This window comes from Grammomys surdaster, unplaced genomic scaffold (genome assembly GCF_004785775.1).
Source record: "Grammomys surdaster isolate TR1022 unplaced genomic scaffold, NIH_TR_1.0 164, whole genome shotgun sequence".
Classification (NCBI taxonomy): domain Eukaryota; kingdom Metazoa; phylum Chordata; class Mammalia; order Rodentia; family Muridae; genus Grammomys; species Grammomys surdaster.
In genome coordinates, this window is record NW_021604612.1 from 5632641 (window position 1) to 5645923 (window position 13283).

General features: G+C 48.0%; 1 protein-coding gene across 1 annotated transcript in view; it reads left to right on the plus strand.

Annotated features, from left to right (window-relative positions):
- Ksr2 (kinase suppressor of ras 2) overlaps window positions 1-13283 on the plus strand; it is a 352941-nt gene that overhangs the window by 292077 nt on the left and 47581 nt on the right. The window contains exons 14-15 of the mRNA XM_028765415.1: window positions 917-965; window positions 3190-3557. Of these exons, the coding sequence (XP_028621248.1) occupies window positions 917-965; window positions 3190-3557 (417 nt within the window). The remainder of the gene's footprint in view (window positions 1-916; window positions 966-3189; window positions 3558-13283) is intronic.

Below are 13283 nucleotides of genomic sequence, written 5' to 3' on the forward strand. Positions count from 1 at the left end.
GAGAGAGAGAGAGAGAGAGAGAGAGAGAGAGAGAGAACGAGAACTTACAGCTTACAACTCCCAGGTCACTCTCTGTCACTGAAGGAAGTCAGGGCAGACGCCTGGAGGCAGGAGCTGATGCAGTGGCCAAGGAGGGGTGCTGCTTATTGCTTCATTCCCCATGGCCTGGACTGTTTTCTTTATTACACAACTCAGGACCACCAGCCCAGGGGATGGCGCCACCCACAGTGGGCTGGGCCCTCCCATGTCAACCATTAATCAAAAATAAATAAATAAATAAATAAAGCCCCACAGACTGGCTAGCAGACCAATCTGAAGGAGTCATTTCTCAGGTGAGGATCCTCTTCCCAAATAACTCTAGCTTGTGTCAAATTAAAACAAAACAAAAAACAAAAGCGAAAAACTAACCATCATAGGTGACTTTTAACCCCGAGTAACTCAGCGGACCGGCTACTCCTTGACTTTGATGCGTGCAGCACATGTAGACACGTAATTAAAAATAAAATGAAACCCTTTTGTAAAAGGACCCTCCTAGGAGACTCTGAACCTGAGGTTTAGAAACGTGATTTTTTTTTTCCTTTCCAGTATACATTTAGACCTCAGAGGATTTGCTCACCTGTGACATTCTTGCCCGATTCAAAGAAGGCTACTATACTAGTTAACGCTGAAACAATATAAGCCAGCCCTGAGCAAACCAGGAGAATTTGTTTTTAAATAACAGTCTTGTGAGCTGTCTCTGTACTCTGCTGCAGATTGCAGACCCGGGCTCTGAAATGATTTGGGAGAACAAAGGTTCTGTGGCCGTGATCTACCATTTTGGATTCCTGAGGATGGCTCTCCTCTATCCAGGGTTCTAAGGATCATGAGTGGGGTTGTTGTTGTTGTTGTTGTTATTTTGTTTTTCTCTTATTTCCAGCTTGGAAGGAAATCCATTACTTCAAATTGAAGTGGAGCCAACCTCCGAGGTGAGAATTGAAGACTGGGAAGTGGCTCTCGATAGAGGTTGACAGAGCTGCCTGATATCACTGGTGACGTGGAGGGCTGGGGGTGGGGGTGGGGGGTTGGCACACCGTGGCTGTTTGATAGATGTCCTCACTCTAGGACAATTAAGAAGCTGGACCCCTCCAGGCGCTATGCCTAATGGCCCGTTCTACTGTGTGCATCCTGGCAGAGCCAGTTGGAGGGAAATTGGCCTGGGATTTGCATTTTTAGGTAAAAAAAAAAAAATTAGCTCAGGGCTGGGGAGCCTTAAGAGGGATGCGCCCCGCTGCCTTCGAAATAACAGACAGGAGCAGGTGGGAGCCTTAAGTACGCCGGCTTGGCAGCACAGGGAAGAAGTTCTGGACTTCCATCCATCTGTGGAGACTGTTGAGGGAGTAAAGATATGTCCTGGGGACTGGCCATTGGGCCTGTCATCTTGGTCCTACTGTGTTCCCTGAACTAAAAGGGCTAGAAGCAGGACTCTGGAAAAAAAGTCCCAGATCCCATTCCTAGATAGTAGTGGTCCCTTAGAACTGATGGATTCTGGAAGCTGAAGTGTCCTGGCATGATTGTCCTGGATAGCCAGCCCATAGACTTGGGGTCTGGTGAAGAGGTCGCTTTCTGAGGTCATCTTACCAGGGCCTCTAGGACTTCCCATTGGGTTTGGGACCTGCTCCCTCCCCCCAACATGTTATAAAAGAGTCCAGTAGGCAAGACACCCCCACATTTAGATACAACTAACCCTATGTATCCTTCCTTGATCACTCACAACCCCAAGAGTCATATGGTTAAAATCCAGGTCTCACTGCAGACCTGCGGGTGCTGACTTGGGAGATCTGGATGGGGCCTGATGGGGCCTAATCTTACTCCAGCAACCTGAGAGGATGTTTGACGTGGGCAGCCAGGCCGGTGCTGGGAGCTGTGAAATTCATCATCTCATTCAAAACTCCTTAAGGAAAAATTCATCTTCCACTTTATAGTGAGGTGAAGAAAGCCCAGTGAGGTGGGCCAATTTTCCCAGGGTCACACAGCCCAGAGGCCGGCTTCCTATCTTGGAATATTCATCATATTCTGTCTGAGCAAACCGTCTGCTCTGGTGTCTCCCAGCCACCTGGTCCTTAAAAGAGCCACAGAGCTTGGAACTGTGACCTCCGCCAATCTTTGAGTCACTTCCAAGTTCCCCTGGAAAAAGCTGACAGACAGAGCCCATGTTGATAGTTGTCCCATGTCATACGAAGAGACACACAGTATACCCATCTTTGTTGTGGATTCACATATGGTAGGCAAGTCAAATCCCGTCTTGGAGAATAGGAAGGACATTGGATTTCTGAACAGGGATCCAGATACCTGGATCTGAATTCTGTGTCTCTCTGCATGCCTGTGATCCAGAGTGAGGACCTCCCAGGGTGGCCAACAGCCTAGTTCGCTCAGGACTGACAGGTGTTGATGTGTTTACGAAAAGATAAAGAGAGGAGGGATATGTTTTGATGGATGTGTAGTGAGTTTTGGGGGGTTAGGAGGTGCCTCCTCTGCCCATGCTGAGGCATCCCTTCCTCCTGAGAGGCCAGCCACATGACGGTATAGTATAGAATAGAGTTTATTCAGGGCATGGGGAGGAGAGTTAAGAGAGTAGTAGTGACAGAGATAGAGACAGAGAGAGAGAGACAGAGAGAGAGAGACAGAGAGAGACAGAGGGAGAGAGACAGAGAGACAGAGACAGAGAAACAGAGACAGAGAGAAAGAGAGAGAAAAGGCTGTCCATGAGCACATAGAGAGAGAGTGGGGAAGGGAATGGGGAGAAAGAGGGGGAAGGGGCGAGGGGACAGAGAGGGAGCAGGAAGGCAAGAGCAAGAGAGAGCCGAGGAGGCAAGCAGCCCCTTTTACAGTTGCCAGGTATCTTCGGGATGGAGCTTAGACAAAATGCTAACAGGCATCACTTTCAGTGTGAGGACTACGAAGTCTAGCCAATCCAGAATGGTTGGTCCCCTTGCTTTTCTCCTCTCTTAGCACAAGAGAGTGGGACCGTGTGATGCTCCTTTAAGACCTTCACTGTGATTCGATTCTAATTCAAAGATACCCGGGGTATCAGCTGTGTCTGTGTCTGGAGATGTATCCAGATCTCTACAGCACACATGGTGCCCAAGAGATCCCTGGGGAGGGCAGAGCTGGGGTGGCCATGACTCTGAGCCTCCTCCCTTCTGGCCGTAGAATGAAGAGAGTCACAACGAAGCAGAGGAGTCCGAGGATGAATTTGAAGAGATGAACCTGTCCCTACTCTCAGCCCGGAGCTTCCCACGCAAGGCCAGCCAGACCAGCATCTTCCTTCAGGAGTGGGACATCCCGTTTGAACAGCTAGAGATCGGCGAGCTCATCGGGAAGGGCCGCTTCGGGCAGGTCTACCACGGACGCTGGCACGGCGAGGTGGCCATCCGGTTGATTGACATAGAGAGGGACAATGAGGACCAGCTCAAGGCCTTCAAGCGTGAAGTGATGGCCTACAGGCAGACGAGGCACGAGAATGTGGTCCTCTTCATGGGAGCCTGCATGAGTCCACCCCACTTGGCCATCATTACGAGGTCAGTCCCTCGGGCTCCGATGGGGACATCTCCGGGCTTCATGCGCGTTAATAGTATCTTCAGGTCCTCCACCCATGCCTCCCTCACAATACCTTAAGCCCCCAGAAATGCCTTTAGGATTTTAGGGGTGTCTGGGAAGAGTACTGGCATGATCCTACCCTGCACAGGTACCTCTCTGACACTTGTGTCTCACTTTGTAAAATGAGTGGATTGTTTTAGACCTAGCTTGGGTAACGCGCCCAGTGTGAGTTGTGAATCAGCCTCACGGGCCACACAGGTTCCGTCTCAGCAAGTTAGTTCTGCTACCGTCGGACAAAAGCAGCCATAAATGATATATGGGTGTTTTTGCATGACAGTGTTGCAATAAAACTTTATTTACAAACCCAAGTAATGGGCCGGATCTGCCCCACAGTTTGATCTGAGATGCTGGTGACTGTGATCTTGGCTCTTGATGGTTTATAGAGTGTTTGTGTTGGAGCTGTTATCGCCACTGTTCTGAGTATCCTGCATTTGTGGGATGCAGGGGTTTGGGGGTGGGGTGGGGGAGGGTAGCTAATAGAGACCAACTTTACACAAATGGCAGATGACATCTGATGTAAAATATTCTCCTTCACACACATGTAAACTCCTATACATGACATGTGAACACATATATATGCACCCCCCCAAAAGCTGGGTATATGGGTTCATCAGTATCTGAGTCTGATTCCAGGACGTATACAGAAAAAAAATTAGCTAGGTACAGGAACAGCAAAAGACAGGTGGATTCCTGGAGCTGACTGGTGAGCCAGCTTAGCCTACTCAGAGAGCCCCAAGTCCCATGACAGAGCCAGTCTCTCACAAGAACAAGGTGAACAATACCTGAGAAAGGAAAGCCAAGGTTGCCCTCTGACCTCCATGTACACATGTGTATGCATACATGCACACACAAACTTACATATATACACACACCTACAAGAAGACGGCCTAGAGTGGTGACCTTCCCCGGTGAGATGAAACAAGCTTCGGAAAAGCAAAGTGCCATCAGTTGTGGTTGAGCATCTGTGAAACCATCTTTGGCGTGTTTCTAAATCTTCCCTTATTATATTAGTTGGAACTGGCTATAGCTGCGGGATTCTGGGTGTGGCCTGGGATGCCAAGGGGAGCCTTCTGGTTCCAGGACACAGCTCGAGCCGGAAAGTCTTGCGTGACTTAGTTCTCCATGTTGGAAGTTGTCTGAGCAGGGGCTGCAGGCTCAGCAAAGGCAGTATGTTTTCAGTCTGTTCCCTGGGTGCTTCTGAAGGTTGGGGTTAGTGACAGAGGCCTGTGGCTCTCCTTGAACTAGTGTGAAGACTCTCATATCTCCCTAAGACAGAAGTAGCTCTTAAGTCATCGATTCGGGGGACCAGGCCGTTGTGAGCAAGGTTATAAGTATTCGATACAGAGTAAAGAACTAACTCTGTAGCTCAGTGGCTTCTCTCTGTCCTGGAGTTAGCCTGGATTGAGCCCCGTTCTGGGGCTGGAATCCACAGTGTGGCTGTGGTCAGCTGGCAAGGCAGAGGAGCCGGTCAGTTGGAGATGCCTTTATTTATCTATCTGCTGGTGGGGACTGTCAGCTGGGGTATCTCAGTTACAGTGCATACAGCCTCCAGCTCAGTCACTCCCATGGTGGCCTCTGGCTCCCAAGTATAGCAAGGGGTCAAAGGCTAAATGCAGAGGTATTTTCCATGTCCCCTCTGGTCTTGCTCTGGCTGGCATCCATTGGCCAGAGCATCTCCTATGGTCAGCTGGACTCAAATGATGGGAGAAGTTGCACTCTGAATGGCAGACTCTGCAGGGAGAGGACCATCAGTGGTCCTTTTTACATCCCTCTTCTGTGACCTCTGCTCCATGCACTGTGTTTCTCCTCTCCCAGAAATAAAGAGCCCCTCACTTGCGATATACAAGTCTGGTGACCCATGGATCTCGGGGACCCATTCCTCCCTCCTCCCCTCCCTCTTCCCAAAGAGAGGCTCATTGCACATTGTAGAGACCCCGATAGCAGCCTCGGAAAATGAGCGGCCATTATGAAAATGTACCGCTCATCCCTCAAGCCCAGCTGCCCTGCAGCCTTCTGTTCTGTGACAGAACTCTGAGCCCCCTCCCCAGGTGCTATAACAACCCACAGATCTCACAAAGCACCCAGCCTTTTCCTGACACCACAATAAATAATAATAATAATAATATCATCATCATCTCTGGCAGCTTTGGGACATATAATTGGTCTCTGAAGTATTTGGTATTTTGTGTGAGGAAGCCGGATGAGCCCTGAAGAAGTAGCATTTATTCCTGGGTTGTTGTGGTGTTAACATATTTATCATGGGAAAGAGTGCTGTGTGTGCCCCATTTAGCTCTGTCTACTTGTTGGTCCTTGAGAGTACCCATCCGAACATTCTGCGTGCAACCAGATATCTGAGTAATTTGATTAATCATCTGCATTCACATGATTGACTGTTAGAAGTCGGTTGTTGGAAGCTAGCCAACTGATCAGAACAATTCTGGGACTTTGGTTTTATTTTTACAGGGAGTTATAAGACCAGATAATTATCTGGCATATTCTAGAGAAATCGGACAATGGTGGGTTCTAGCCAATTACTTAGTAATTATCATCAGAGCTAACAGCTTGGTCTCCTTGTAAAGCCGTAAGCTTGGCTCTCAGGAAATGAACAATAACTAGTTAGTTATCTGGTCACTATAGCCGCAGACAATTCAAAGCTGGATGGCTAAATTATTTTACGATTGGGTCATTATGGAATTACCGCAAAGCAGTCAGCAGCCTGCACTGCTTCTCATGTTGAAAACTCCAAGTGGCATTGAAGGGCCAGAATTGAAGGGTTTGATTGACAGTAGCCTCTATCCTTCAGCCCAGCTGTGGGGTTTCCCGAGCCTCAGTTTCTGCATCTGTGGGATGAGCGGGCCGAAGCAGGTGTTTGTCCTAACTCTGACAAAACGCTTCGGATCTCTGCGAATGAGCTGTCTGCTGGGAACAGCTTGGAGCAGCAGCGGCTTTCTGGGAGAGGTCTGTCTGGACCTCATGCATCCACACAGGGAGCAAGGCCTCTCAGGTGTAGATTCCTGGAGGCTGCTGCGTTCCGTTCCTATCAAGTTACTCTGTGGCATCAGACAGCACACCCTGGCTGGGTCCCTTACAGTTATGAAGGCTTGAGACTCACTAGACTGACGTGGAGGCGTGGTCTGGAGTGGAGATGTGACATGACAGGGGCGTGGCCTGGTGGAGGCGTGGTCTGGGGGGTCGAGTTGTGGTCTGAGATGGAGATGTGGTCTGAGATGGAGGCGTGGTCTGAGGTGGGGGCGTGGCCTGAGGTGGAGGCGTGGTTTGGAAGAGGAGATCCAGTTTATTGCCTTTTCCATTACAGTTTCTGGCTTCTTCCTCCATCTCAAGGCCAGTAGAAACAGGGTGCCTTGTTTCCATGGTTTTATCAACTGCTTTGGATAGACCTGCTTTGGCTTCCCATGTGATGGGACAGTTACATTTAGGGCGCACCCAAATGATCTGGAACTACCTGCACATCTGTAAAGTCCCCCTTTGACATCCAAGGTAGTGATTAGTCGGCATCTCCAGGAACTAGGACCTAGACCACTGGAGGTGGGGGGGTGTCTTTTTTATAAAAAGTAGCATTGAGCTTAGATTGACTGAAGAAGAGACAGTCATCATCAGAAAGGCAGGGGGTCGTAGCCCAGGGGGTTGTCCGGCAGGTACAAAGGCCCTGATGCTGGAAGACCAGTGGGGAGCAATGGAGGAAGGAGAGAGGGCCACAAATAGGAACACAAGATGCCGGGTCACTGCAGAGCCACAAAGGCTCTGGGCAGGAGCGTGGAGATTGAGAAACCATAGCTGGATTCTTTACAGCTTTACCGTGGCTGGATTCACTGCTCCGGGATTTCCTACAGGCAGGGCCAGTGGCTCTTCTTACCCTCAGCTGGTTGATTCCGTGTGTCCAAATCCCCATTGCAGTGCAGTGGGGTCAGCGAAGAGCAGCTGGGGTACCATCTTGGATGCTGACTTGATATTTTCCGCCCATGTGGGCACCCACGAAAAATGACCCGTGGTTCCTTTGCATTTAGGTCATCAGGACATGTTTGTAAGTGGGAACAAAGTATGGGGTGCTGTGTGAACAATATGTTCCCTTGGGAAGGGTTTTTAAAACTTCTCATTTGGCACACACCATCCATCCCCTCTCTGGGTTTCAGAATCCGAGGAGACTTCTCAGGGCTGTGAGGATGTCCTGGGACCAGGAAGCAGTGAAATCCCAGGGGCCTCGTTCACAGCATTTAAATCGAGTAACCAACAGAAGCTCACCCACAGGTTATTGACGTCCAACTCCAAATCTCCTTCGTTTCTCGGGCTTTCAAATCCAATCACACCACACTGTCAGATCCGACAGACAGGCAAATAGGCCCGCAGTCTCTCGAAGCCTCTCCTGAAGACGGTTCACTTGGTGCTTGGATGAGATTTTAGCTCGCCTTTTTTTTTTTTTTTTTTTTTTAACCACTCTTGTAACTTGGGGGCTTGTGTCTTTTCGAGATTGTTTTCCTTTCTTCAGATCAGTTTTGAGTGTCCTAAATATAACACGCAAGAATTGCGGGAGAGCTGAGCCATGAAGATTTTATACCCCCCCAACACACACACACACACACACACACACACACACCATCCAGTGGTTTTTTGCATTCCTTTAGTGTTTAGAAAGGCTGAATTACTTTCCTTTTATGAATCTCAGCTGAAAGGAGTTTTTGTCAGTGGCTGCCTTTAATTGTGTGCCGTGTAGGACTTTTGTGGAGGAAGGCGCTATAAATGCCCGTTGCTGTCAGTGCCTTTAGATTAGCATCCTTTTGCATACGATTGCTGATGCCCAGCTATAAACAGTCACGTGACCAGTGGAGGCCCCTGCCCGGCTGAGGATCATCGCTTCTTTCTGGTCACTGCTCCCTCATGTCTCCAAGATGCTGGATTCATGTGTGTGACATCTGTCATCACCTCAGAAATATTTTGTCTTACTGCCCAGGAGATAACTCGGTGGTTGTTAAAAATCCAAACCAGATAAAGAATAACTCTGCACATAACCCGGCCAGACAGAGAGAGCCCCATGTATGATGGGGGGTGGGGGGCTCTTTGCCAAGTAAGCCTCAAACCAGGAAATGCTCTGGGGTGGGGTGGAGAGAAAGGCTGACGACGTAGTGTGAATACCCAAGTTGGACTTGCAGAATCCATATACAGTTGCCACATGTGAAGAAGGCATGTACAGTTGCAACATGTCCAGGTGATCCTAGCATTGGGGGGTGGTGAGGGGCAGAAAAGGGAGGACCCCTGGGATCCCAGACCAAGAAGTCTAGACTAATTTGTGAGCTCCAGGTTAGTGAGAGACCTTGTCTCAAAGGAGGTGGATGGTGGGTGGGGATGCCTCCTGAAGTTGATTTCCAGCCTATGCACATGGACACAAATCATAAAACAGAAGCATAAAACATGTGTGCAAAACATAAGACAAAAACAGAAAACCAACCAAACACAAAAAGAGATAAAGATGATCCCAACGGCTTCTTTCTGTCTGCAGAGAGAGACCATCCCTGCCCTTCTGCACACTAGAGTCAGGGGTCCCTTCATCTAGCTGAGGGAAGAGAAAAAGCATAAAGGTTCATATGGCGGGTTGCCATGTGCCTACTGGTGCTTCATGTCCTCCGTGTGTTCACTGTTGGCTCAGACCGAAGCCCTTGGGTAGATCCAGTAGCAAGAGAGGCTCAGAAATAGCAGTGTTCCCAGGAAAGATGAAATGGGTCTAGTGAATAGCCAGGAGGCATGGGGTGAGCCTTAGAAGGTTAGCCCCACCCCTGGTTCCTGTTTGGCTCTTCCTGCTTGCTTGACTGTCACTCTATGACTGGTCTTCTAGACCCAACATGAAAACTGCCACCTCTCTTCCCTTCTAGAAAGTTCTGTTGGCAAGTGCCCTCGTTGACATCTGTGATTTCTACTGAACTCATGGTAAACTTTTCTTTGATCTATTTCAGATTTCTTTTTTTCCCTTCCCACTTGTTACTGTTTCTTCATTTATAAAATTGCTGTGGTGTTTACATCTCTTGGAAGATAGGTGTCTTAGTTACGGTTTGACTGCTGTGAACAGACACCATGACCAAGGCAACTCTTATAAAGGACAGCATTTCATTGGGGCTGGCTTACAGGTTCAGAGGTTCAGTCCATTATCATCAAGGTGGGAGCATGGCAGCATCCAGGCAGGCATGGTGCAGGAGGAGCTGAGAGTTCTATAGCTTCATCTGAAGGGCATTAGTAGAAGACTGGCTTCCAGGCAGCTAGGATGAAGGTCTTAAGCCTTGCCCACAGTGACACACCTACTCCAACAAGGCCACACCTACTCCAACAAGGCCACACCTACTCCAACAAAGTCACACTTCCTAATAGTGGCACTCCCTAACTCAAGCATATACAAGCCATCACATTAGGGATAAGAATTAGACAACTCTGGGCCAATGAGATAGCTCAGTGGGTAAAGGTGCCTGCCACCAAGCTTGACAGATTGAGCTCTGTCCCCATAACCCACGTGGTAGAAAAACTGACTCCTGCACGCTGTCCTCTGTCTGAGACACGCGCACACGCACGCGCACGTGCACGCACGCATAGCACGCTCACATGTATGTCTCCCCAGCTCTGCAGGAGGCTGAGGAGACAGGAGGACTGTAGGTTCACTGCTTGGCCTCAGGGCAAGATCAAGGCCAACCTAGATAACTTAGTGAAACCTTGTCTTAAAAATACAAGATAGAGAAAGAAAAGACCTGGGGCTAGAAATGTAACATCCGCAAGGTTCAATTCCCAGTATCACGAGAGAGAAAGGAAGAAAGGAAGAGAGGGAGGGGAGGAGGGAAAGAAGAAAAGAAGAAATAAAGAAGGAAGGGAAGAAAAGAAAGAAAGAAAGAAACAAACAAACAAACAAACAAACAAAGAAACAAAGAAAGGCACAGACAGACAGACAAGACATTCCATGCAAAAAGGCAATAGCAGCTTCTGCAGCAAAGGGTTTGCTGTAGCTTTGAATGTTTTTATTTTTTTCTTTATTAAAAATGTGAGGGAGGAAAGCTCTATTTTGGTTCCTCGTTTCCAATGGTGTTCAGTCTAACATGGAGAGCAGGCTGTGCCCTATGTCAGGAACCTTTACTGTAAGACTGACTGGTCCCTCAACAGTGACACCCGGGAAGCAGAGAAAGGTAGCAGGAAGTGCGGAGGGGCCAACCTTTAAAAGCCCCGCAACTGGTGGTTTACTTCCTCCAGCCAAGCCCAACTCTCAAAGATTCCATAACTTTCAAAATGGCACCACAAGCCAGGAAGTGAGCAAGCCTTCGAGCCATAGGTGGGTGAGGGCGTCTCAGATTCAAACCACATCCATGTGTTCCTTGATGGTGTGATTATACAAAGGGCCCTGGCTGGTCCCTTGGCTGGGTGGCTTCTCTCCCCTCAGCACTGGGTCATCCAAAGGGAAGGTGTGGAGTGATGAACTGCATCCACTGATCTCCAGCTGAGCAGACAGTTTGGAGCTAGAAATAACCGTGCATGAGTCATGTGGGTGGACGTGGCTGTGGAAGCTGTGGACCTCAGTAGCTGAGGTCATCCAGAGAGGCGAGAAGGGTCACCCTAGGACAAAGGCTAGAGCACCTGTCGCTCTCAGTGGTCTGATGGAGACGGCTCATCCCGTAGAGAGGACAGAAGACAGCCTTCTGGGTGGTAGGGGCAACCAGAAGACGGCATAGCTGGGAGAGCAACCTAAAGTCATAGCCACAGTGTGTCCTGTGTTGTTTCCTGCTTTGTTCTTATTGGGCAGGATGTGAGTCACCACGGTCACCATGGATCATAGTTATTTTGCTTCTTTGTTGGTTTGCTTATCTTTTGACTTTCTGCATCCCCTTCCCAACATTAGAACACAGTCCTAAGAAGGCCAGGGCTTCAGCTGTTTGGCCCACATCAGTATCTTCTTTGTCAGATTAATGAATAAAAATTATATGTATATGCATATATATGTATTTGTGTATATGTGTATATGTATATGTGTGTATATATGTGTATATATATGTATATGTATGTGTATATGTATAAATGTGTATATGTATGTGTATATGTGTATATGTATATATGTATATGAGTACATGTATATATGTGTGTATATGTATTTATGTATATATGTATGTGTATATGTGTGTATATATGTATAGTATGTGTATATGTGTAAATGTGTATATGTATGTGTATGTGTGTATATGTATATGTGTATATGTATATGTGTATATGTATTTATGTACATATGTATATTCCTAGCCTGTGTAGCCTGGATCTCTGGGCAAGTGTAGCAGGGACTATTTGATCTGTGTTTCTAAGGATTGGTAATGTATAGAATTAGAGTCTGGACTCAGGGGTTGGGCTAAGGGATGGAGGAGATAAAATGGTGACAGAAAGAGATGCTAGCAGTGTGATGGTAATGCAGTACAGGTGACTCGAGGACACTTGCCCTGAACATGCATCATATGTGCTTGAATGGGACTTCTGAGAAGGGTGTGCCAGTACCTCCTGGGGCTCATAGGTGCCATTCACTGGCTGAGACCCCCGTGTCACTATGATCTATGCCATGACCCAGAGCTGGCCTGTTGTTCAACCAAGTGACTGCTGAATGGGTAAGATAGGAGTGTCACTGGGCTGTCAGAGTACCCGAGTTGGATCTCTAGCACACACATAAAAGTCAGGTGGGGTGACACATGTCTGTGATCCTGCTGCTGCTGAGGCAGAGGCAGGAGGAATCTAGCCAGTCTAGAGATCCAGGCTCAGTCTGGTCAGTCAGTGAACTCCAGGTTTAGCAAGAGACCCTGCCTCAAAAAACAGGATGGAGAGCAGCTGAGGAAAGACATCTGATCTATGGCCTCTGCGAATACACATGCACACACACACACACATATGCAGACACATATATACACATATATATACAAACACACATATATACACATATATGCTAACATATATTCATACACATATGCATACATACACATACAAATACACATACATATATACAAAACACAAATACATATATAAACATTCCCACACACAAACACACATACATGCACATGTATGTATACACATGCAAATACATACACATACACATGCACACACATACATGCATGCATACACAATAGTGTTATTTCTAATAGAAAGGCTGACATGGCAAAGGCCCTGAGACTCTAGCAGCCCTGGCCTGGAGTGGATGGGGACAAGGGAGAAGCTGAGGAAACTGGTGACCCATTTTAAAGAACCTAGCAAGGGGGACTGAGGAGTTTGAGTCTCTCTGTAAAGATGAAAGGGAAGTTATCTGGGGATATAACCTGAGAGGTGACACGGTCTAGCTATTAGAGAGCACACTAGGGTCATCCCTCACATCAGAAGTCCTTCAGGTAGGGTGGTGGATGTCCTCCTCCCCACGCATGGCGTGGACCGTCGCTGTTGGAACTAATCAGAAATGAGGAGGCATGCTTATAGGTTTCAATATCCTGACTTCTAAAACCTAGCTGGCCTGCCTCAGTTCGGGGAAAGCGGCAGCAAGCTGGCATCTTCTGGAGCCACAGGTGTTTTCAACAGCTTTCACTGTTTCCCAGAGTTAAAAATAACCTGATGCGTCCCCATGTTTTGAAGGCAAGCGTGGGCAC